Source organism: Notolepis coatsorum, assembly GCF_963971535.1.
Source record: "Notolepis coatsorum genome assembly, chromosome: 3".
In the NCBI taxonomy this organism is placed as follows: Eukaryota; Metazoa; Chordata; class Actinopteri; order Aulopiformes; family Paralepididae; genus Notolepis; species Notolepis coatsorum.
The window spans coordinates 85,845,479-85,869,758 of NC_140167.1; the positions used below are offsets into that span (position 1 = coordinate 85,845,479).

General features: G+C 44.2%; 1 protein-coding gene across 1 annotated transcript in view; it reads right to left on the reverse strand.

Annotated features, from left to right (window-relative positions):
• Window positions 1-5,477: 5,477 nt before the first annotated feature.
• Window positions 5,478-24,280, reverse strand: part of sgip1a (SH3GL interacting endocytic adaptor 1a) — a gene marked incomplete at its 5' end in the record, with an annotated part of 43,256 nt that continues 24,453 nt past the window's right edge. Inside the window, 5 exons of the mRNA XM_084311281.1 lie at window positions 5,478-8,921; window positions 12,056-12,220; window positions 16,428-16,492; window positions 20,256-20,458; window positions 23,599-23,734. Of these exons, the coding sequence (XP_084167407.1) occupies window positions 8,899-8,921; window positions 12,056-12,220; window positions 16,428-16,492; window positions 20,256-20,458; window positions 23,599-23,734 (592 nt within the window). The 3' untranslated portion in view covers window positions 5,478-8,898. The remainder of the gene's footprint in view (window positions 8,922-12,055; window positions 12,221-16,427; window positions 16,493-20,255; window positions 20,459-23,598; window positions 23,735-24,280) is intronic.

A 24,280-nucleotide genomic window follows, 5' to 3' on the forward strand; every position in this document is an offset into this window, starting at 1 on the left:
AGAGCTGTCTCCTCTGCCACGGATCTTCACATATAGACACATACAGTAACATATGCCTAGATCTAAAACAGATATATACCATAAACATATGCTTAAACCTTTTACATCCCACAATTGACAGAGAGAACAGGATGTCATTATTAACTAGTGTCACTCCGTCATATCTCTGTGTGTGTGTGCGTGTGTGTGTGTCTCTCTCTCACACTATGTCTCTTTCTTTGCTGAGGCCCACATTCCCCAGGTTGCCTCCCGTTTCACAGACACCCTGCAGATATTAAAGGCTCATTTCCATTTTTTATAAGTAGAGCCAGCATAAAGCTATCCTCCAGAGTTCAGTTTAAAGATTATACTGGTCACATAGGAACGACTCAGGATGTCATTGTCCAAGAGTGTCACTTGTTCTGTGACACTTTACAATGCCTAAGAAGACTTTTGCATAAACTGTCTTTTCTATCCAACACACACACAATGTATATACACACTACTGTGAGACAATAATAATCATACACAAAGGGATAATGGCTTATAGCAGACTTAATGATTTATTTATATAAACGTTATTTATATTGTAACGTTTGGCCACTTTAAATCATTGAACAGAGAGAGAGAGAGAGAGAGAGAGAGAGAGAGAGAGAGAGAGAGAGAGAGAGAGAGAGAGAGAGAGAGCCCCTCCCCGTCTGAGTTGCCGTCGACAGTTGATGATGTCACACACACTAGACTAGGATGTCCTTGTCCACACGTCAACAACACACAGAGCCTGCCTGGATGCCCGATGCATGAAGCGATATAATTAAGAAACGAATTGCCAATAAATGTGAAGTTATCTTTGAACCCCTGTTGTCAAGCGTCTTCAATATACACCCCCCCCCCTCCTCACTAATGGAACTGGTGTTGCAGAGTCACGTTAGTTAGTTAGACACTAGTTTAGCGTTAGCTGAACGGCTAACTAGCGTTAGCCATGTTGATCAATTCTATTCATGTCTCCTCGACTTCCACTGTTTGTTGATAACTGTGACGCGGCTCTCGCCTTCTGTAGTAGCGAAGCAATAGTATCTGCTGTGTGTGTGCAGTCACAGTGCACTGCTGACAGAAGTGGATGAGAGGAAATTATATGAATGCATCGGTTTTTGACCGATGCAAAGGCGCTACAACAAGATGCATCGCGAGTTCAGCCTGAAATTTTGCCGATGCGGACATATTCCACCGGTGCACTCGCATCGTGAAAGTGTATGCCGGCGCACCGATGCAAATCGATGACTCATCACATCACTAGTGTACGTACAGAAGAATCGCGATTTATCACACGTGCGTAGACGTGTCCCACGCACACCTGCAAGTACTATGTGTTGATAAATATCACTTGATCTACGCTCCACGCTCGTGCACGGTTTTACGTATTTGTATATAGAACCGCCCGTAATTACCCATATATGGTAATGAAACACCCCACGCTCCAATTTCGGTCTTAAATTGCTGTACAAATGAAGAAGGTGTCTCGGGTATAGCGGTCTCTAGTTCATATTTTTTTCATATTTTGTATGTTCTCTCGGCAATTAGACTGCCCCTCATTCATTCCTATCTTGCAGGTTTTATAGCGATGGATCAGAGCAGCTCAGAAAGCCTGGGCAGCAGCAGCAGCAGCATGGGGTCGGAGGTCACCAGACGAGACATGGACAACATGGTGACGACCTTCTGCTGTCAGGTCGGCTGCAGGAAGAGTGACCTCAACTTCCTGTGCTGAGGTCCAGTCTCTCTCTCTCTCTTCATCCCCCCTTTTTTTTTCTCTCCCTCCCCTCCCCTCCTCCCCCTCTCCTCTCCTCTCGCTTCCCTCCTCTCCTCTCTCCCCTCAAGCAACCAAAGTCCTCTGAATAAACAACTGTCATGATGCTGAATGCAAGCTATCAGAAGCCAAATCACCAAAAATATGAACGCTGCCACATAACAGATGTATAATAATCACAACACACAGCTCTTATGTTTTTCTTTTTATTGTATTGCTTTTAATATTAGTTTTGTGTTTTAACTTTAACGTATTGTGCCAATGGATGTCGACTATTACCTCTTTGAGATCTTGAGAACAATGAGAATCAATCAATAAATAAATAGCGTTGCATGTGAAGCCCATAAACATCTTACCGTGAGATTTGAAATTTACTGAATCATTTTTGATAATTTTGTTGAATAAATGTTCTTGCAAAATAGTCTGAGGTGTGAATAATTTTTTTCCAAGTAAGACATGTGCATGCACACGCACGCACACACACACACACACACACACACACACACACACACACACACACACACACACACAGCTAAATACATTCGCAACCAGAAGAAACCTTAGCCTGATACTGTTGACCACTAGGAGCTGCCCAGTACAACCACAGTCTGACACTGTTGCCTTGCTCAAGGGGACTTCAGCGGTTGGTATTGAGGAAGGGGAGAGCATTATTCATTCACTACCCCACCCATATATTTCCTGCCGGTCCGGGGAATCGAACCGGCCTAACTGCTGATGAGCTACAAACACAAGCTAAAATCGTACAATGAATTTGAATAAAAATGTAATGAGAAAGCTTCACACCTGCGTCCAGTTATAATTTTTATTGGTTTTGGAAAGAAGCAAACTAGGTTTTCTCAGTTCATCTTAGCGTTGTTATGGAACTGTACAAACAGCGTTGCACGTGTGGTTGAGAGTTAATGGTACAGAACATTCCGGCTTACAGCGACACACACAAACACACTCCCTGCTCCTGACAGTTAGAAGAGGCTCACCGCTGAGACATGTCACCACGGCACCGCGAGTCCTGCTCTTCACAACTCACTTAATCACCAACAACAACCGCACAAATTACTTCTGCCCCTGAGAGGAATCGGTTGGAAAAGTAAAAATGTATAGTAAGCGCGACCGGTTTTGCGTCGCTGTATAATTGTACTTTATACCTATGGCGTCGTACGGTATACCTATCGAGTCGTACAGTATAACCTATCGAGTCGTACGGCATAACGTATCGAATCGTATGGTATAACCTATCGAGTCGTACGGCATGACCTATCGAATTGTAAGGTATAACCTATCGAGGCGTACGGTATGACCTATCGAGTCATACAGTATGACCTATCGAGTCGTACGGTATGACCTAACGAGTCGTACGGTATGACCTATCGAGTCATACGGTATGACCTATCGAGTCGTACGGTATGACCTAACGAGTCGTACGATATGACCTATCGAGTCGTACGGTATGACCTATCGAGTCGTACGGTATGACCTAACGAGTCGTACGGTATAACCTATCGAGGTGTACGGTATGATCTAGCGAGTCATATGGTATGATCTATCAAGTCGTACGGTATGACCTATCGAGTCGTAAGGTATGACCTATCGAGTCGTACGGCATGACCTATCGAGTCGTACGGTATGACCTATCGAGTCGTACGGTATAACCTATCGAGGTGTACGGTATGACCTATCGAGTCGTAAGGTATGACCTATCGAGTCGTACGGTATGACCTATCAAGTCATATCGAGTCGTACGGTATGACCTATCGAGTCGTACGGTATGACCTATCGAGTCGTACGGTATAACCTATCAAGTCGTACGGTATGACCTATGGAGTCGTATGGTATGACCTATCGAGTCGTACGGTATGACCTATGGAGTCGTACGGCATGACCTATCGAATCGTACGGCATGACCTATCGAGTCGTACAGTATGACCTATCGAGTCGTACGGCATGACCTATCGAGTCGTACGGTATGACCTAACGAGTCGTACGGTATGACCTAACGAGTCGTACAGCATGACCTATCGAGTCGTACGGTATATCCTATCGAGTCGTACAGCATGACCTATCGAGTCGTACAGCATGACCTATCGAGTCGTACGGCATGACCTATCGAGTCGTACAGCGTTCAAGGAAGACTATCGCAGTAAGGACAGATGCAGGACAGAGGACTTCTACAACCCGGAGACGAGAGACGTAATGACATGTTTCACCAGCGGCCCCCGGTGGGGGGAGGGGAGGGACGACGACGACGACCTCGGAGGCAGCGTCTTTACGTCCAACACATGAGCCCGCAGCCTAACCGCTGATTCAGCCAATCGTCTAGTTGAAACGACTGACGTGTCTAAAGAAAGCGTTAGACGGCACCGTTCACCCCCACGCCTCGGATTGTGACGTGTCAGGTGCCCCCCTTGGGTCACCCTGGTCACGTGCCACAGGGTCTGTAATCATTAGGTTAATATAGAAGTGTTTATCAGTCCGGTGTATCTTAACAACTTCGCACGGTTCTATGACTAACTAAGCAGTAAGAATCTAGATCACTGATGATCACTTACTCTCCGGGGGTTTGTGCACAAGGCAGGATGAAGGCGGTACTGTAGGAAGTTAACGAAAGATTGTAGGAAAAATTTAGAGAAATCATCATTCTACCAGCCTCGCCCGACCCCGTGTTAAGATTTAACCAACGACTAAACTGCTGTCCCAACTAAAATTATTTATCAGTATTTTAGCTTTCCGTGGAGTTCTCTACTGCATCCTTCTCGACGGCCAGAGGCGCGGTGCCTCAAGCGCCTAGATCCTCAATGAGATGGAACGCCGTTTCAAATAGTCTCTTCGGTATTGGTTTCAAGCGGGGCCTTTTAGTTTAACTTGGCGTGAAGATCAAAGGATTTCATTCATTTTGGAGGGAAACGCTTCACCGCCATGTGACTGAACGCCGCGCCGGAGGTCATAAGAACAGGGCGGGGGAGACATTGTGAACGGTGCCATTTAACAAAATACCATGTCAACATACTGACTATGCCTACATTAACAGACATTAAGAGGCTACACTTCACACACACACATGTACGCTTTGTTCTTCACGTAGAGAATCAGGAAGCTTCACCACGGTGGTCTTCACACAAGACAAGGTTAAGATTCTTTTTATGTTTAGTTTTTTCTCTTTCTCTCTCGCTTTCTTTTCGTCAGTTTAAAAAAATATTCAGCTTATTTCATTTTCTTGCAGAGGACTGACTGGGGTTGGGGGGGGGGGGGGGTACACACACACACACAAGAATAAAATACAAAAAAAAAGCATTTTGGTCGTCTTGAACCTTCCCGCCCAGAGAACGTCACACTTGTCATGTCATCTCACAGAGACCGCTAACTGTTTTATGCAACATAAAGCCATGGACTGCAGCGCTCGCTGGCCGGCTGCTTGGCCAGGAGGAGTGGCCATGATGCTGACTGTTGATGCACAAATAAAAAATACAAACACACTCGGGGAAAGTTCACATTAACCACCAACACACAATGAGGTGACTGGGAACAGGGCGTCCGATAGGGATGCACCGATACCAAGTGTGGGATTTCCAGCCGGTACCAGTGAGGTACCAGAATGGACCAGCCGATACCAGTGAGGTACCAGAATGGACCAGCCGGCACCAGTAAGGTACCAGAATGGAACGGGTTGTTGGAAGACCCCCCCCCCCCCCCCCCCCCCCACACCAATAGTAAAACTCAGCACCAGGAGCCATGTGTAACATGACAGAACGATTAAAGCAAAGCAACGTGATTTGCTGCCTTTCTCTACACATAGACGTATGTCCATGTAGATCTAAGTAATGGAGAAAAATGTATAAAATGTCAATCATTTCCGTCCAATGACCCCAAAACAAAACGGGCTATGTTGGAATCGGTACTTGGCATCGGCTGACGGGTGAAAGTCTAGCGTTTGGCCGACGGCAGTGTGGTATTGGTGCATCCCTAGACTTGAGCGGCCAGGAGTGAGCGACAACACCACAGTCGAGGTTCAGACACAAGATAAAGGGATCGCTTGACACTGCCCTCTTTTTCTTTGCCAGGCACTCGTCACAATGTGAGATTCCTTCAGCCAACCGGAAACATGTTAGCTGTTAGCGTTCCTTATTCAAACCAATGGGGACTAATAGCCACAAGCTAGATCATTAGCAGTGGTACCCATTGATTTCAATAAGAAATGCTAACATGTTTTTTTTTTTATATATATATATATATAATAATGACAGCTGAAGGAAAATGACAAATTCTAATTCTAAATGTCAAGGAATCGCTTTAAGTCAAGTGCGGAGGTTAGCGAGTGAACGGGACCGGCTTGGGACCAGCGCTACAGAAAAGCCTTTTCAGTTCACGTGTGCCGTGTCGCCTTTCTGTCCCACTACTTTGATGTGTATTAGCTTTTAAATAAAAACACTTGGACTGGTCCCAGTAAAAAAAAAAAAAAAACTCTAGTCCCAGAACCGGTCCCCGCCAGGCTTCCACGCAGTCGTCAAGGAAACGTGATTGTGTTGTTGTCGTCGTCTCGTACAGACCTCGCCCCTGGTGTAAATAGCTTTACATGACACAGCTTTTCAGAAAGCATGACGCACAAACCAGGTAGATATTCATTAGTGTTCTTTACCCCACCCTCGCCCATATATAGCTCAAATCTTCTGTTGCACGTGAGTTAAAAAATTATATTTGAAATAAATTCAAAAAAGGATACCTTGTACTGTACACAGATTTACCCGACTACACATATAATAACAAAACAAAAAAGGTATTCAGATATTCATACCTTTTAAGGGCTTTTCTAAATTGTGATACCATTCAAATTCTATTCATATACAGAATCACATAACTTTATACAACAAATCATTGTCATCAATAAATAAAAATAGAATGCTGTCATGTACTCTGAAGTCTACCACTGGGGGAACAGCGCGATACAAGGAAAACACCAAACGCCCTTTAAGATATATATTATTGATTTAAAATGACACTTTGTACAGTTATTTTTCAGGGAAAACACCTTTCATATATATATATACCAGGAAGTGATTTATCATTGCAGCTGCCTAACAGCAAAAAAAACAAACAAAAGAAAACGCCAGACTTCAGAGAAAATAAAACAAGAGGGTTCAGCCTCATCAGTGCATTCATAATAAACAGAGGAAGTTGATCATGGTAAACTAACCTTTAGTCGTTTGACCCTGTAGTACCCGTACCAGTGGGTGATGTATGAAAATCTCTGTAGCATAAACTCACAAAAACCGGATGCATTCAAAAAAACAAACAAAAAAACACACACACCCACAATCCTAAAGGGTGTGTAACAGTCCGATCACAGGCATGCACCCACAAGAACTGCCACCCTGCACCCACAAGAACTGTCACCCTGCACCCACAGGAACTGCCACCCTGCACCCACAAGAACTGCCACCCTGCACCCACAAGAACTGCCACCCTGCACCCGCAAGAACTGCCGCCTTCCGTACCGACTGTGACAAGGTGACAAACGGTGTGTCGTAACTGCATTGGACGACACGACTGACTCCCAGGGGCTGCGGCGGGCCGGGACCCGTAGCAACATGCGGTCTGGTCTTCCCTCGTCACCCCGCTGCGTGACAGCGTGTGTCATGTATGTGCACAGCGTCAGTAGCGTGCATGAGGCCTTTTTTCCGTCTTAGGTCCCAGAGCGCCTTGTTCTTATTGGAAAATTAAGATAGGACATCGCTGGCTTCTACCGTAGAAAAGACACTTTAACCAAAACCCCGGCCACCTCTCCCACAGGCTGTGACCCCTATGCAGTACGGAACTCCTATTATGTTTAAAGGGACACTTCAGCAAAAAGACAACACTGGATGATGCATCCAAAAACTCTAAAACTGTTTTGCACACATTCATTTAGTTTGACAAGTTATTGAGAGTAAATTAGTTTGAATATGGCATCGGGGACACTGAATCCTTGTGTTGTGTTAATTACAGCTCAATGAAATGATACGGTAGCAGTTCCCTATAAGACAAGGTATTGCTATTTTTTCCTCTAAATCATTTAATGGAGTGTCATTAACACAACACAAGGATGCAATGTCCCAGATGACATCACCGGTGGCCATATTCACGGTGGCCTCATTTACTAACTGTCAAACTAAACGGATGTGTGCAAAACTGTTGAGTGTTTTTGGATGTGTGTGAGATTATGTGCAAAATATATCAGCATTTGGTGAAGTGCCCCTTTAAGGAAGTGGCCTTTTTTGGGGTCTTGTCCTCGTGCCGCTGAAAAGGTCTGCCAGCGTCCAGGGTTGATGATGGTGTGTAGTTGTGGTTGGATCATCAGGTACGGAGCCATCGACTCGAGGAAAGTTCACATTAACCACCAACACCCAATGAGGTGACTGGGAACAGGGCGTCCGATAGGGATGCACCGATGTGGGATTTCCAGCCGGTACCAGTGACGTACCAGAATGGACCAGCCGGTACCAGTGACGTACCCGAATGGAACACCTGGTACAGATTTTGGCCGCCTTGCAGTTTTGAATGTTACGTCATGGCAACGTTACGGAGGTGACCGTTAACACATTTGCAGCCAACACATCTTAAGATATACAGAGAAGGGGGTGCGGCATCGCAGCCCCCGGGCGACAACAATTCTCAGGTTTACGGAAGAGGCCAGCAACGTGGCATCCATACTTAGCCAAACTCTCTCTATGTATGGCTCTGGTAGGCAGCTGCAGTGAAAGGCCCGAGCAGCACCATGCGTGGAGGGTGAGGGGAGGCACCTCAGAGGAAGAGACCCAGGTGTCTGAACTGACTGCAGCGATACAGACCATCTGAAATGAACACGTTATACAAATACCATAATGACCTAAAACGGTGCCACGACGCTATTATGCAAGTTATACAATACTGCTGGGTACAGTGGTCTGCGTGGGCCCCGTCTCGCAGGCTCCTAAAGGGTTAATTGAGTGTCTCGTCAGTCCGTCCGTTGCGTTGGTCTGTCCTCCATTCCTCCGTCCGTCCGTCCGTCCTAGGTGTGAGTCTCGTTTCATTGAGGTCGTCTTCAGTGTTTTTTTTGTTTCGTTCAGTAGTGCTGCTCTCAGTAGTGTGGGTTAGTTGTCTGCCAAGTATTTTCCTGAAAGAATCATAAAGCACACGGTCGGGGGTTAAACACGCACAGGAGTACTGTCTCGCATGTGAGATTAGAATTTTTAGGAAGATTGTAATGATGACAGCACTTGAAGGAACTGTAGAGTTCTGGGCCCTCATTTATCAACAATTCTTAGAAAGTGTTCTATTTTCGTTCTTAAGCACAGAATTTAGAATGTGTGTACGTTAGGGATGTGCATCTCCTCACTGAGGCCGATGCGATGCGCATCTCGATACGGTGCCAACGATACGATACATTAACGATACATTTAAAGCACCGGGCGATGCGATGCGATACGATTCACCCCTGTTGAGATACGATACGATTCGATACGATTTGATTCAACATAATGCGATTCGGGGCGATACGATGCGATTCAACACGATGCAAAATAATGATAAAATTTTATGGTATGACAGAGGATTTGGTTGTATTCCTTATGCAGCTTATATTATTATTATTAAAAATAAAAGAATCTACTGTAAGACAATTTATATAAAAACTCTTGGGTGCCTAAGAAGACTTTTGCATAAACTGTCTTTTCTATCCACTTTAGCTAAAAACACACACACAATGTATATACACACTACTGTGAGACAATAATAATCATACACAAAGGGATAATGGCTTATAGCAGACTTAATGATTTATTTATATAAACGTTATTTATATTGTAACGTTTGGCCACTTTAAATCATTGAACAGAGAGAGAGAGAGAGAGAGAGAGAGAGAGAGAGAGAGAGAGAGAGAGAGAGAGAGAGAGAGAGAGAGAGAGAGAGAGAGAGCCCCTCCCCGTCTGAGTTGCCGTCGACAGTTGATGATGTCACACACACTAGACTAGGATGTCCTTGTCCACACGTCAACAACACACGGAGCCTGCCTGGATGCCCGATGCATGAAGCGATATAATTAAGAAACGAATTGCCAATAAATGTGAAGTTATCTTTGAACCCCTGTTGTCAAGCGTCTTCAATATACACCCCCCCCCCTCCTCACTAATGGAACTGGTGTTGCAGAGTCACGTTAGTTAGTTAGACACTAGTTTAGCGTTAGCTGAACGGCTAACTAGCGTTAGCCATGTTGATCAATTCTATTCATGTCTCCTCGACTTCCACTGTTTGTTGATAACTGTGACGCGGCTCTCGCCTTCTGTAGTAGCGAAGCAATAGTATCTGCTGTGTGTGTGCAGTCACAGTGCACTGCTGACAGAAGTGGATGAGAGGAAATGATATGAATGCATCGGTTTTTGACCGATGCAAAGGCGCTACAACAAGATGCATCGCGAGTTCAGCCAGAAATTTTGCCGATGCGGACATATTCCACCGGTGCACTCGCATCGTGAACGTGTATGCCGGCGCACCGATGCAAATCGATGACTCGTCACATCACTAGTGTACGTACAGAAAAATCGGGATTTATCACACGTGCGTAGACGTGTCCCACGCACACCTGCAAGTACTCTGTGTTGATAAATATCACTTGATCTACGCTCCACGCTCGTGCACGGTTTTACGTATTTGTATATAGAACTGCCCGTAATTACCCATATATGGTAATGAAACACCCCACGCTCCAATTTCGGTCTTAAATTGCTGTACAAATGAAGAAGGTGTCTCGGGTATAGCGGCCTCTAGTTCATATTTTTTATGTTCTCTCGGCAATTAGACTGCCCCTCATTCATTCCTATCTGCTATCTCTGAAAACAGTTCCCCGCGAGCGCAGTCAGTGCACCCCATTTATTCCGATAACCCTATATATAAACCATGCTGCATTCATTCGGAAAGAAAGACTTATTCCAAATGCTATATTTATAGGGTTTGACAATAATTACACTACTGTCGCTATTTTACAATGAACTATAATGAATTACGGGTCATACTACAGAACACGCCAGTGTTGAAACTAATGCACGGAAGCTGGGCGCCAGGTACGCACGGTCGGAGCTGTGCGTAAATATACGCACAAAGTCAAGCACACGTTCAAATTGATAAGTCACACACTTTGCTTAGAAATGATCGTACGCACGGGTTACGCACATATCTGTGTGTACGCACCATTGATAAATGAGGGCCCTGGAATTCTGTGAAAACGTTCAAAAGATTTACACCTGGAAGGGCTTTAATTAACCGTATTCACACAGTGGCCATTTTGCCCTTGTGTCATGCTCAGGATGGGATTCCTTTCCACCCTGGAAGAGCTAAATGGCCGCTGTGTGAATGTGGTCAGTGACATTTCTTTCAGTGCTTACACAATGCATACACTATCAATTCCTATACATTACACACACAAATAATACATTTTTTTTATTATTCTTGCCATTCCCAAAGTTATACATTATTAAATTGAATTATATCTCTGGCCCTTATGGGGTACACAATATGACTCTGTTATATAACTTATAACATCATCAATTTATAACAGAATAACAAAACCAAAAAATATCACAGGGATTATGTGACTGCAGTATTAAATCTAATTTCCATTGAAGCTAGAACATTTCAAATGACCATTTGTATTATCAACCTACTTGAAAGGAACACGCCAACATTATGGGAAATGTGCTTACTGTCTTCTCCAGAGTCAGACAAGAAGATGGATACCAGTTTCCTCTCCTAGCTTAGCACAAATTACTCTCACGAATGACTCTCGACTAAGCTAGGCTAGTGGTCCGTATCCGCCGGATAGCTTTCTACTGAACGCACAGAGAGGAAATTGGTATCTATCTTCTTGTCTGACTCATTTCCAATAATGTGTTCCCTTTAAAAGAAAGAAATCTGCATATTTGAAGATGAGTGTAAAGAAGAGTTCCTGAAGGGGATCAATAAAGCAATATCTTATCGTATTATCTTAAAAGTAGCTACTACCATTTTACTACCAAATTATCCTCCTTGAAACATCAGCATTCTGTGCTCCAACACTTCTGGGGAAACCGCTTGGGATTCAATAAGAAAGGCTTAGTCAACCGATAGTCAAAGGACTTTTCCCACTAATTGATTAGTTGATTGAATCGACAAACGTGAAACATGCACTCATACAGAAGGACATAAAAGCTACTAATCGACTAACAGAGTTGACAACAGATGAGCGGCCTACGAGGAGGCAGCCCCTGGAGAACTGACCTGCGGCGAACCTCTTCTTGATGAGAGAGAAGCGGTACCCGGGCCCGGCCAGCTCGATGTCGCAACCCGACAGAGTGCTCCCTTCGCTGGTGAACTGGACCGCCAGCGGAGACGGCTTGCTGGGGCCTTCCATCAGCTGGAACCGGGCCAGCAGTGAGCCCACGCCTAGAGGACAGAACCGGGTTAGAACACGTCCTGACACTTTACTTTAGGACACAAACTGATGAGGAATTATATGTTAACAAACCCTTGATTTGCCATCGGTGAGTAAAGTCTCAGACCTGATGTCTCAGGGCAGGGAGATCCTACCAGGTTGGCTTCCACTTTGCTTCCCAAGGACACATTCAGTGTCTTCAACTACCCAGATGAAGAGATGAGGAACTACCAGATGAAGAGATGAGGAACTACCCAGATGAAGAGATGAAGAGATGAGGAACTACCAGATGAAGAGATGAAGAGATGAGGAACTACCAGATGAAGAGAAGAGGAACTACCCAGATGAAGAGATGAAGAGATGAAGAACTACCAGATGAAGAGATGAAGAGATGAGGAACTACCAGATGAAGAGAAGAGGAACTACCCAGATGAAGAGATGAGGAACTACCAGATGAAGAGATGAAGAGATGAGGAACTACCAGATGAAGAGATGAGGAACTACCAGATGAAGAGATGAAGAGATGAAGAGATGAGGAACTACCCAGATGAAGAGATGAAGAGATTTTTTTTATTATTATTATTATTATTATTATTATTATTATTATTATTATTAGCTTCAGTCAAATTGAGCCAAATCAACCAATGGTCATAATGTTGTCCCTTCAAAGACACCAGTCTGAAGCAGCAGGGTCCTCTGGGCCTCTGACAGGTGGCACTGTGCCTGGTGAGAGGTGGCACTGTGCCCGGTGAGAGGCTGCACTGTGCCCGGTGAGAGGCTGCACCTGGGCGCCATATCATCTGAGATGTAGAGAGCTTTGATGTTCACAGCAGGGGGTCAGAGGAGGCTGAAGAGGAGGCTGAAGAGGAGGGCGTTCCTGTTGTTGATACAACTTATTAAATGTACCCAATAGTAGGAGGGACAGGTTCGTTACATTAGACCTAGAGCCTTTTGATGGTGTTGGGAAGGGGCGAGGGGAGGGGGGATGAACACGGTGGCATCCTGTTGTTGGCACAGAATATGGAACGAGGCCACGTGTGTGTGTTGGCACGGTATATTTTACAGGTAGGGCAGGACGGTCAAAATATTTTTCTTATTTTTGATGGTGTAACGGTATTAGTTTTTTTCCAGTGCAGATTAAAGTGACGTTTGTTTTTGTAATACAATTCTCATGATGTTTTTGGATTCAAAAGCGTATATACATCTTTATAATACTGCTGCATGGAACAAGTATTACATATATTTAACACATTTTACAATTTGTTTATCGTTGATGACGGTATAGGAAGAATCCCTACCTTTGCATGGATCCAAAGGTACCTTCATATTTGATATATTTTTTACAATATATAATAATATCCCGGGCTTATCTACGTGCTACTACTACTACTGCACTGTCACACCACCTTCAGCTACTGTCTGCCTGTGGATATAGAGTGTAGACGATAGACAACTGAAAATTCAAAGTGTATCCCCTGTGCTTGCCTTCAACCCCCCCCAGCCATACCGCTGTTCACCTCTGACCCCCAGCCCTACCCCTGTTCACCTCTGACCCCCAACCCTACCCCTGTTCACCTCTGACCCCCAGCCCTACCCCTGTTCACCTCTGACCCCCAGCCCTACCCCTGTTCACCTCTGACCCCCAGCCCTACCCCTGTTCACCTCTGACCCCCAGCCCTACCCCTGTTCACCTCAGCCATTGGCCCAGAGGGCACAAGGAATGGTATTTAGAGAAACAATGGCTTTGAATTACACATTCGGTTCTATTACACAACAATACATGAGAACCTTTGGCCGCTGCAGTACCCGGGATAGACACCGGGTGGCAGACTTGTAGCTACCACTGCACTGTCTATCACCACTTAGTAATGTGGTGGTTCAAGAGGAAACTTAGTTGTTAGCAGTGATTATAACCAGATCAACCATGTGGTTGCTGTATATATTAACTTTCACTTCCATTATGTTATTTCCCTAGCCTAGGAACAATCACTATGTGTGGACATGAGCTACTCTCTCCCAGAGCCAGAGACCAGAGAAGTAAGACTCAACCCTGTGAGGTCATCAGGTATAATGTCTGGAGCTGGTCCACAGACAGTGAGTGGGAGACCCACAGAATGTTTGTTTGAGTTTTCATACCAAAATGAGCTTTATTCTACAGTAGTGTTCTCAGTTCTGAAACAGAGCGTCTCTCCGTATACACAGCCCTGCAGGATCAGTGTCATCTAGATTAACATCTTTCCCAAGTCATTGTCTGTGGAGCAGCTTCAGAACTTAGAGCGGTCAAAATCTTTGGATCAGGGAGAGAGCTGTTCATTTTCACTCATATTTTTGGACCGTCATCGATCATAATAACAACATGTCTGAATTCTTAAATTGGGCGTAGTTGCCCCTTTAATGTTCCCCCGCAGTGGGGCTGCTTAACACATTCCCTGCCATTGGTTATACCCATCAATATACCTAGTCTGCCACCACTGTAAGCCTATGGAGATGTTTACCTTTTTTGCAGGGCTATAACTTTTTTAATTGTATTGCTAAATTGACATTACTATGGCCCATTCAACATCGATTATCTATCGTTCAGGATGTAGGAACGTTATACTTTTTCATTCATACAAAAATACCTTCTAGAATATAAGTATGTTTTTATCGTTTTCTGCAGTAATTCCTAGAACGTGAGTTATAGGCCTAAACGCATATATAGATTATCGATTGCCGTTTATTCCCTATACACGTTATATAAAAAAATGCAACTGTATATGATCGTATACGTTATGCTTCATCATGCGTGGAGGAAAGGGGGGGGGGGGGGGTCGTTTATAATTCCCCGATCATCAGTAGCGGCTATATGTAGTATGGGTGATATATTGATCAGATGGTTTGCAGTGAAATGAATAAACAATTGGGCTGAAAATAACGTTAGTGTCCTCTTACCGTGCGTCAAAGAGACTGGCGGTGAAATATCCCAAGTATAGGACGTCGATCGCCTAGGTCCATTTCCGGTTTGTATGACGCAATAAACGCCAAAATCATATCGATTATTAAGTTTATAAAGCGATCCATATGTACTATAGTATCTGTCGGGAGTCATGCAACAATGTCTGACGGCCGGATGAATTTAATCGACGCACATCGGCCACTTCCTGTTGTTCCAAGTGTAACTCGCCCAACCATCCACCAGGCGGCGGTATTGAGCCGTTGTTGCCGTCACCTATAGGGTCCAGCTGCAGCGTCGGAGGTGTATATATGAATTATTTTTTATATTGATCTCAATAACGCTGTACAGCGAGATCTGGCGGTCAAAGCATGGCGGGCAATACCGCTTTAAAGCGTTTCCGGCGGTGGATGTGTTAAGGAGTGGATAACCGCAAGTTATTAAACGCATCAATATTGTCCCATATTCAAGATCAGCTCCAATTCTTAAAAGGAGCTATGGCGACCGTGGATTCTGGGCAGAACTTAAAAATATTTTCTTTCTTTAAACCGACAACGCCCTTCCCAATCAGAACACATCAGGATACCTCTAAAGCCACGCCCGCTAGGTAGCTAACAGGTGTGATAGCAGCAGGCCTTTACAGTATGTACATGTGTAACTGTTATGTGCATAACAACCGCACATGTCACTAGAGGGTTTGATAGACAGCTAACTCATTCCAATCATTTGACTTGGTCGTTCATTTGATTGGATGTCATTGTTTTAGGTCCTGCCTCTTACCAGAACCACTATTCTCGAGATATCATGAGAAATCTAAAATGATATAATAAAAAAGGAGCAGCCACCTATGGATCCTAACTCATTCTGCACCAATGACGAAAAAACGCTCCAGGGCTAATAATCTAGCGTTGATTTCAGGAAGATTCGATAATCAGGCGAAAAATGACAACGTGATAACTGGATTTCACTAAAGGGCTATTATCGCGTCTTTTCCTGGGATTACTAAGAATCACCCAAACTATACTCATATTCAAAAACGGTGTATAACGGAAATGTACGGATGAAAAAACTATCTGTTTTTTGCACATTGACCAGAAGCAACTCACTGACAATCGACAGTGTTATTAGATCCATAGCTATACTATTTCATATATTTTAAGTGCTCGCAAGTTTTGCAGTCTCCCCATTGACTTACAGCGGTGGCGTTCTACCCAGAAGGTAGACAGCGACCCCTGGCGCTGAATGAGTTGAGTACCAAACCTCCAGGATGTTTCAACAACACGTACCTCCATTTTCAGATTTCTGGGAGATATCGGGGATCTTCCACAGGATCCTCTGCTGCTCCGCGTTCCTGTCGAGTCAAACGACAAATATCAACAACAAAACCCTCTCTTTTTTTTGTATTTTATTTTTTTATAATTTTTTTAAACAAACATATAAACAAACATGACAACACACGATAAGATATACAAGCATTAATTAACACTTTGATTGCCTAAGGTTAAATTCATGATATACCATCCGTTGCCAGCTCTATTTAACATGGAGAAGTTCCCCTTCTTTGCAGGGCTATAACTTTTTAAATTCTATTGCTAGATTGCCATTATTAGGGCCCATTCAAGGTCCTATATGTATTGTTCATGGTGTAGCAACGTTAAACTTTTTCATTCACATATTCATACTAAAATATGGTCTAAAGTATAAGTATGTTTTCATCTCTTTCTGCAGCTTTCTCCAGAACGTGATTTATAGCCCCAAATGCATTATATTGATGATGAAATACAGTTTGGTAGGAATCTGTGCGAGATCAAAAATTTCAATTGGACGTACTTCTATAAGTTTCTACGTATCATCTGATGATGACCGGATGGGCGGGGGATCGTTTATAATTCCGTGGGCAGCGTTAGATGATTCATCCAGAGTGGGTCATATGTTCATCAGAGCAGTTAGTAAAGAACACGTTAGAATATAACGCTGAATCTTACCGTGGCTTCCTCGCGCCGCTGGCAGATGAGCGTGGAACAGATTTTTTTCTATTATGGGATGTAGAAATACCAGATCTATTTCCAGGTTGTATAATAGTATATACGTCCAAATCATGTTGTTTTTTCGAGTTATTTCCACCGATCGATGTTCACTGTGTGAAGACGGAGTCTCTCTAGCATTAGCGAGTGCCCGGACCCCATATGGAGTGAGTCCTACCGGGTTAAAGGTTGACATCCGGTTTCGATCTGCCGATCGGCCACCAGATGGCGCTCTTGAACCGCTAGAGGATTGAGAGGAGATCAGAACTGTGTGTCAAGGGCTCCGGATGGAAAATATGATTCCGATCACAGATTTTTGAAATATTGATATCAAAGACGAGTTCCGGCGTCCGCGGCAACTTGAGCATGGCGGGGAATGACGAGTTCCGGCGTTTTCGGCAGTTAAAGTGTTAACAGTGCACATCCAATGAAATCACCATTTAGTTAAATGTCTTATACAGGATATACCCCTAATACCTGCTATCTAATACCCTACACACATATGCTCTAGCTCGTACCCCCCCCTCCCGGACCCCCCATTGGATAATCCATCCATTATCCCTCGCTCCTAACCAGACACTACCATTATATGCTAGCTTTTATTCTCTCCACCACTTCTAACCACATTGTCATTTTGGATTAATTGAGACCCAAAATTCTTGCTGTAGATATTTCTTGATAAATCACATCGAGATATGTAAGAATCCAGACCTTCCGGCAAATTTTTTCCGGTTGAAACCATCGTGATGCTATCAGCTTTTTAGTCACTGTGATACCCGATAAAACCAATCTCTTTAGCTGTGGATGTACTGCACACTCAAAAACATCATTCAGCAGTAATACAGAGGGGTGTACAGGTATATTCAGAGTTAAGAGATCTGATAATTGCTGGGTCACTTCTTTCCAGAATATCTTAACTGGTGGGCAGTCCCAGTACATGTGCATAAATGTCCCCTCGTCCCCATTTGTACATAAGGAGCATTTGGAGTCTTGTTTAAGACCCATTCTGTTCAGTCTTATAGGAGTCAAGTATGTCCTGTGAATATAGTTAAGATTGATTTGTTGATTCAACAAAACCCTCTCTTTAGCTGCGTCTCTGCCTGGATTCATTGGGTTCCTCTCCGAGTGGGAGTTTTGACGTAGGTCCACAGACCAGAGTACTTAGCTGCCGAGTCAAAACTGACTCCTGACCTTCCACCTCAGAACCTTTTATCCACAAATGTATTCACATCATTTCATCTCAAAGGCCAAGGCTTCCATTGTAAATCAGCGCCCCCTTGTGGATATTATCAGGCAGTGCTACAGGCAGCCTTCCAGAACATTCTACTTTTAGTCTTGTGTAAAAGCCACGCTTGGTCATTTTCTCCTGTTGTTCAGTTCTGGTTTAAGTGGACATTTGATATGATGGCCAAGTTGTGCATCAAATTAACCACCCGTATAGCCTTGGAGAAATTGGACAGCAACCGTATTCACTGGTTAAAGAGGTGAAGATAGGATGTTTGTGACAACTTATGAATAAATCTTCTCTAAATCTGGACATGGACTCAATGTGTTCTACTGTAGTGATCACACCAGTCGGACATCAGCACCTGAGGAATTGAATACGTAGGTTATTGATCAATGAATGTATTGATAAATTCATTTATATTACAAATGATACACCAGTACGCTTGAAGCCTTTTTACAACGCATCCGCGTTTCCGGGTTCCCGTTTTGCGCTCTGATTGGCCAGGTCATGTGACATGAGCGCCAATCGTGGGACGGCACGTTTCTACACTGGTTAAGCTTAGGCACTCTTTGAAGTTGGTTAAGGTTAGAGTTTGTCTTAGAGCGTGACGGCAAGTTCTTTCGCCGGTTAAGCTTAGGCACTCTTTCGCAGTTGGTTAAGGTTAGAGTTTGTCTTGGAGCATGGCGATAGAACGGCAGGTAGTTTGCAGGCTGTTCGACGCGAAAATGGGCAAATACGCTATTGGGCGCACATGTCACATGACCTGGCCAATCAGAGCGCCGGAAACGCGGATGCGTTGTAAAAAGGCTACACGCCACCAGTACAAGTCATGTTATTTCCTCATTGTCCTTGCGGTGTCGCCTCTCTGCCTTAAAAAAATGAGGATTGAGGTGATATTTTGCCAGGCGACAGAAGTTGCTGCGCGATCGTTGCTCGAAAATCTGCTGCTGTGTGGGTTCTCTCATTCATAACAATGGAAGCGATAACATTCTATCCGTTGCCTGGCTTAAAAAATCGGTCGCCTAGCAAAAATCGCCCGCCGTGTGCATTGACTTCAGACATCAGCACCTGAGAGTCAATGTGTTCTAATCAGACATACTGTAGTGTGACAACCCCATCCCTCCTACAGGTTAGTTAAGCGAAGGGACATGCATGTGTGTGTGTTTGCTAACCTGTCTGTCATCCACAGCCTGGCAATCAGACAGGAGGAGGAGTCACACCTGTGTAAAAGGACTGGCTTCTCCATTTTGGCTCTCTCTCTCCTCCAAGCTGGTCATGAGTCCGACCTTTTGTTTTGTTTGTTTGTTTTCTTATCTAATCACTTACACACACTGACTCATCCATGCACTCACTACATCACTAATATAACTGATCCACTCATTCTTTAATTCCTTTGTTGTAAATAGTTTTATACCTTAATTAAATTACTTTTCTTTAAAATCCTCAAGTACTTGTGTGGTCTCCCTTGTTTTGTCTGTACCCTGAGCATGGTTCATGACAAGAGTGATCACACCAGTCAGAGATCAGCAGCTGATACTGTAGTGATCACACCAGTCAGAGATCAATACTGTAGTGATCGCACCAGTCAGAGATCACATCAGCACCTGATACTGTAGTGATCGCACCAGTCAGAGATCAGCACCTGAGAGTCAATGTGTTCTAATCATAGGTCACCTCTAGATAGAAGTAAGGTGGCACTGGTTCCCAGACATGGTGTCGTGGTTAAGACCCCCTGGCCCTGGAGCGGCGGTGTGAAATAGATTTTTAGAAGCATGCCTTTATCCTATATCTACAGCACCTTTAAACCAGACTTTTATAGAACTGTGTTTCAACAAAAAGATGAACTCATCCCTGGGGCGTACCATGCGGCGGGGGGCAGCACGGCCTGCAGCTTGGACACGCCTCCGTCTACAGGGATGAGGAACTGCACGTTGTTTAGGGCCGTGGGCGCCGCCATGGCCTCCCCGTTGTACTTGTAGTCTATCCTCAGGTCGGTGCTGCTTGGCTCACAGCGCCAGCTCACTGCCAGGTTCAGAGGAGTCGACTGGTGCCTCTGTGTCGACACCTGGATACATAGACATGTCATGGAAACACACTTATAATATAATTACAATATAATAATAATAATAATAATAATAATAATAATAATAATAATAATAATAATAATAATAATAATAATAATAATAATAATAATAATAATAATAACTTTATTTGTATATCACCTTTCATACAAGAATTGCAGCTCAAAGTGCTTCACAGCAGTACAAAAAGTACAGGCATAAAATGAGCACACACTTGGCAGATCAAGAGCAATGCATAAAGTGCAGACATAAAATAAGTATAAAACAAGCATAACATAGATAGATAGCAGCAAAATAGACAAGGTCAAGGTAAGGCATAGAACATTAAATTACATCGTTTTTCATATTAGGATCTAACATCTTAACACTTTCAGTGCCAACGACGCGATTTCTCGTTAGTTCATGCCAACCGTTGAGTGCCAGCCGACGAGAGATCTATTTTTTTTTATTAGCGATTTCCATTCATATTTCATCAATCTAGCCTCCCGTTACCACTCGAACTCTCACTGAGCTCCATTGGGAAAATACCGCCCCCTATCGTCTCGCTGTGTGGTACTGCACCCCTTTGGATTGGATTGAATGAAACGCATGAAAAAGAAAATCCTGCTTCCGCATTTTACTTCTCAGGCATGTAACTCGAGCCGATCAGATTCAATGTGGACCATCAGAACAGCGTGGAATCGGTGTTTCGACCACCCAGCGTTGGATCAATAAACGTGATCGATATTTGGAATAGCGATCAGGAATTGGAATAATCTTTTTGGAGAACATCTGATCTGAGGTAAGGAATCTATTTTACCAGTCTTGGGATAATCAGAGCTTTTTTCACAGAGATATCAACGTGGGCCCTGTGTGTGTGTGTGTGTGTGTGCTGATCAGGAAATGGATAATCGATTTTTCAGCCCGCTTCTATAGCGTGCATAAGTACACATATACTATCGATAATCTAGCGTTTATTTGAAAACTATTCATAAATAGGCAGACATTTTTCAAAATGCTATAAAACGGAAATTAACCGATTAAAAAACAATCCGTTTCGACAATGTTGACTGCAAACAAGTCATTGATAAGCGACAGCCATATTCAAGTTCAAGTTCAAGTTCAAGTTCTTTAATAGTTGTCATACAGAAGTACAGAATACTTTCATACAAAATGCTTCTTACTGTTACGCTCCAGAGACTGTGCTAGACAAGATAGTATCAAATAACATAATAACATAATATAGCATGAATTTAGAAGAAGAAAATGAGGTCACAGTGTTCGGTATAGACATATGTACAATGTTCTGAGTTACCATATAATATACAATACACAATACTATGCAGTGTACTATGTACAGTGTATTATACACATAGCCATAATTTAAGATATAGTTTATGCATTCGCAAATATGAGAGCTCTATCATTGAAGTGGGCGTTGGCACACAACGGGGTTCCGGGGCACCGGACCCGTGGCACGGAAAGTGTTAACACTTTGGCTGCCAGGAGCCGTGTTAAAGCGTCATTCCCGGCCATGCTCAAGTTGCCGAGGACGCTTTACAGCGTCTTTAATATCAATATTTCAAAAATCTGGAATCGGATTCATATTTCCCCTCCGCTGGCCTGAGATCCACCAGGAGGACCCACTGAGCTCTCTGGCGGTTCAGGAGCGCCATCTGGTGGCCGATCGGCGCAATCGCTTAACAGGAAGCGCAGTAGAGGTTTTGCTGGACGGCCGTATTACTTCCGGGCACTCGGTACATGTCCCGGGACTCTGGCTCGTCACACTACATAGCGATCGATTGCCAATAACTCGATAAACAACATGATTTGGACGTATATACCATTATACAAGCTGGAGATGGACCGGGTAAATCTCCATCCCATAATGATAAAATGTCTACTCTATGATGATCGCCCAACGGCGCGCGGAGACTGGGGTGAGTTTCAGCGTGTAACGTTACCGTCTTCGATACTAACTGCTATTATCAACATTTGACCCACATTAGATGATTGGTATAACGCTGCCCACGGAATTATAAACGCCCCCTCGCCCATCCGGTCAACATCAGATGACGTGTAGTAACTTCTAGAAGTAGGTCTAGTTGGAATTTTTTATATCGCGCTGATTGCCATCAAACTGTATTTCATCATCAATATAATGCATTTGGGGCTATAGATCACGTTCTGGAGAAAGCTGCAGAAAGAGATGAAAACATACTTAGACCATACTTTACTATGAATATGTGAATGAAAAAGTTTAACGTTGCTACACAATGAACAATACATATAGGACTTTGAATGGGCCCTAATAATGGCAATGTAGCAATAGAATTTAAAAAGTTATAGCCCTGCAAAGAAGGGGAACTTCTCCATAGACAAATAGCGCTGGCAACCTATGGTATATCATTAATTTAACCCATGGCAGCCAAAGTGTTAATAGGCCTCTTTGTTTACAGTTTGATTATCACTGATACACATAATATGTATGTTGTCTAAAGTTTGATCAGAAAAACAGCAACAACAACAACAGCGGTGACAACAACACATTATCAGTGCTGTACATCAGGGGGAATGCGCTTACCATCTTCTCCAGAAGATAGATACCAATCTCCTCTCGGTGCATTCAGTAGAAAGCTGTCCGGCTGCAAGCTAGCCGAGCACACATGGATGGAAGTGGGCTAGCCTAGCTGTTGGCCAAAAACACCTCTCCCGAAGTTTTAAGCTTAGGCTAGTGGTCTGTATCCACTTCCATTAATTTGTGCTGAGCTAGGCTAGCTTGCAGCCGGATAGCTTCCTAGTGAACGCACAAAGAGGGGATTGGTATCTATCTTTTCGTCTGACTCTGGAGAAGACGGTAAGGGTATTTCCCATAATGTTGCCGCGTTCCTTCCAAATAGCATTTTTGCATTTTGTACTTTAGTTTTGTATATTGTATATTTTGTATAGTGTTTGGTCTTTATTGTTTTAACTTTTACTGTGTGAAGCACAATGTACACTGTAATGTACATGTACCTTATATGTGACAAATAAAACAAAACTTGAACTAGTGTCCAATATAAACACTGTGTAAACGTCCTACTAACACCGGTCTTAGAGAAGGACAGCGAGGTTCCGCCGGAGCGTGCAGAGGAGCGGTCCTCACCTGGTACTTCAGCATGTCCACGTTGTAATAGGTCGCCTGAGGCTTCTGCTCAGAGACCTTCTTCAGGTGGGTCATCAGGTTGGGCATGTTCACCCAGAAGTCCTTGGTGTTGGCCTTGGGTGGAGCGGCACTGTCACTGGGGAGAGGGGAGGCACAACAGAGCAGCTGAGTGTTGTCACTGGGGAGAGGGGAGGCACAACGGAGCAGCTGAGTGTTGTCACTGGGGAGAGGGGAGGCACAACAGAGCAGCTGAGTGTTGTCACTGGGGAGAGGGGAGACACAACAGAGCAGCTAAGTGTTGTCACTGGGGAGAGGGGAGGCACAACGGAGCAGCTGAGTGTTGTCACTGGGGAGAGGGGAGGCACAACAGAGCAGCTGAGTGTTGTCACTGGGGAGAGGGGAGGCACAACAGAGCAGCTGAGTGTTGTCACTGGGGAGAGGGGAGGCACAACGGAGCAGCTGAGTGTTGTCACTGGGGAGAGGGGAGGCACAACGGAGCAGCTGAGTGTTGTCACTGGGGAGAGGGGAGGCACAACAGAGCAGCTGAGTGTTGTCACTGGGGAGAGGGGAGGCACAACAGAGCAGCTGAGTGTTGTCACTGGGGAGAGGGGAGGCACAACAGAGCAGCTGAGTGTTGTCACTGGGGAGAGGGGAGGCACAACAGAGCAGCTGAGTGTTGTCA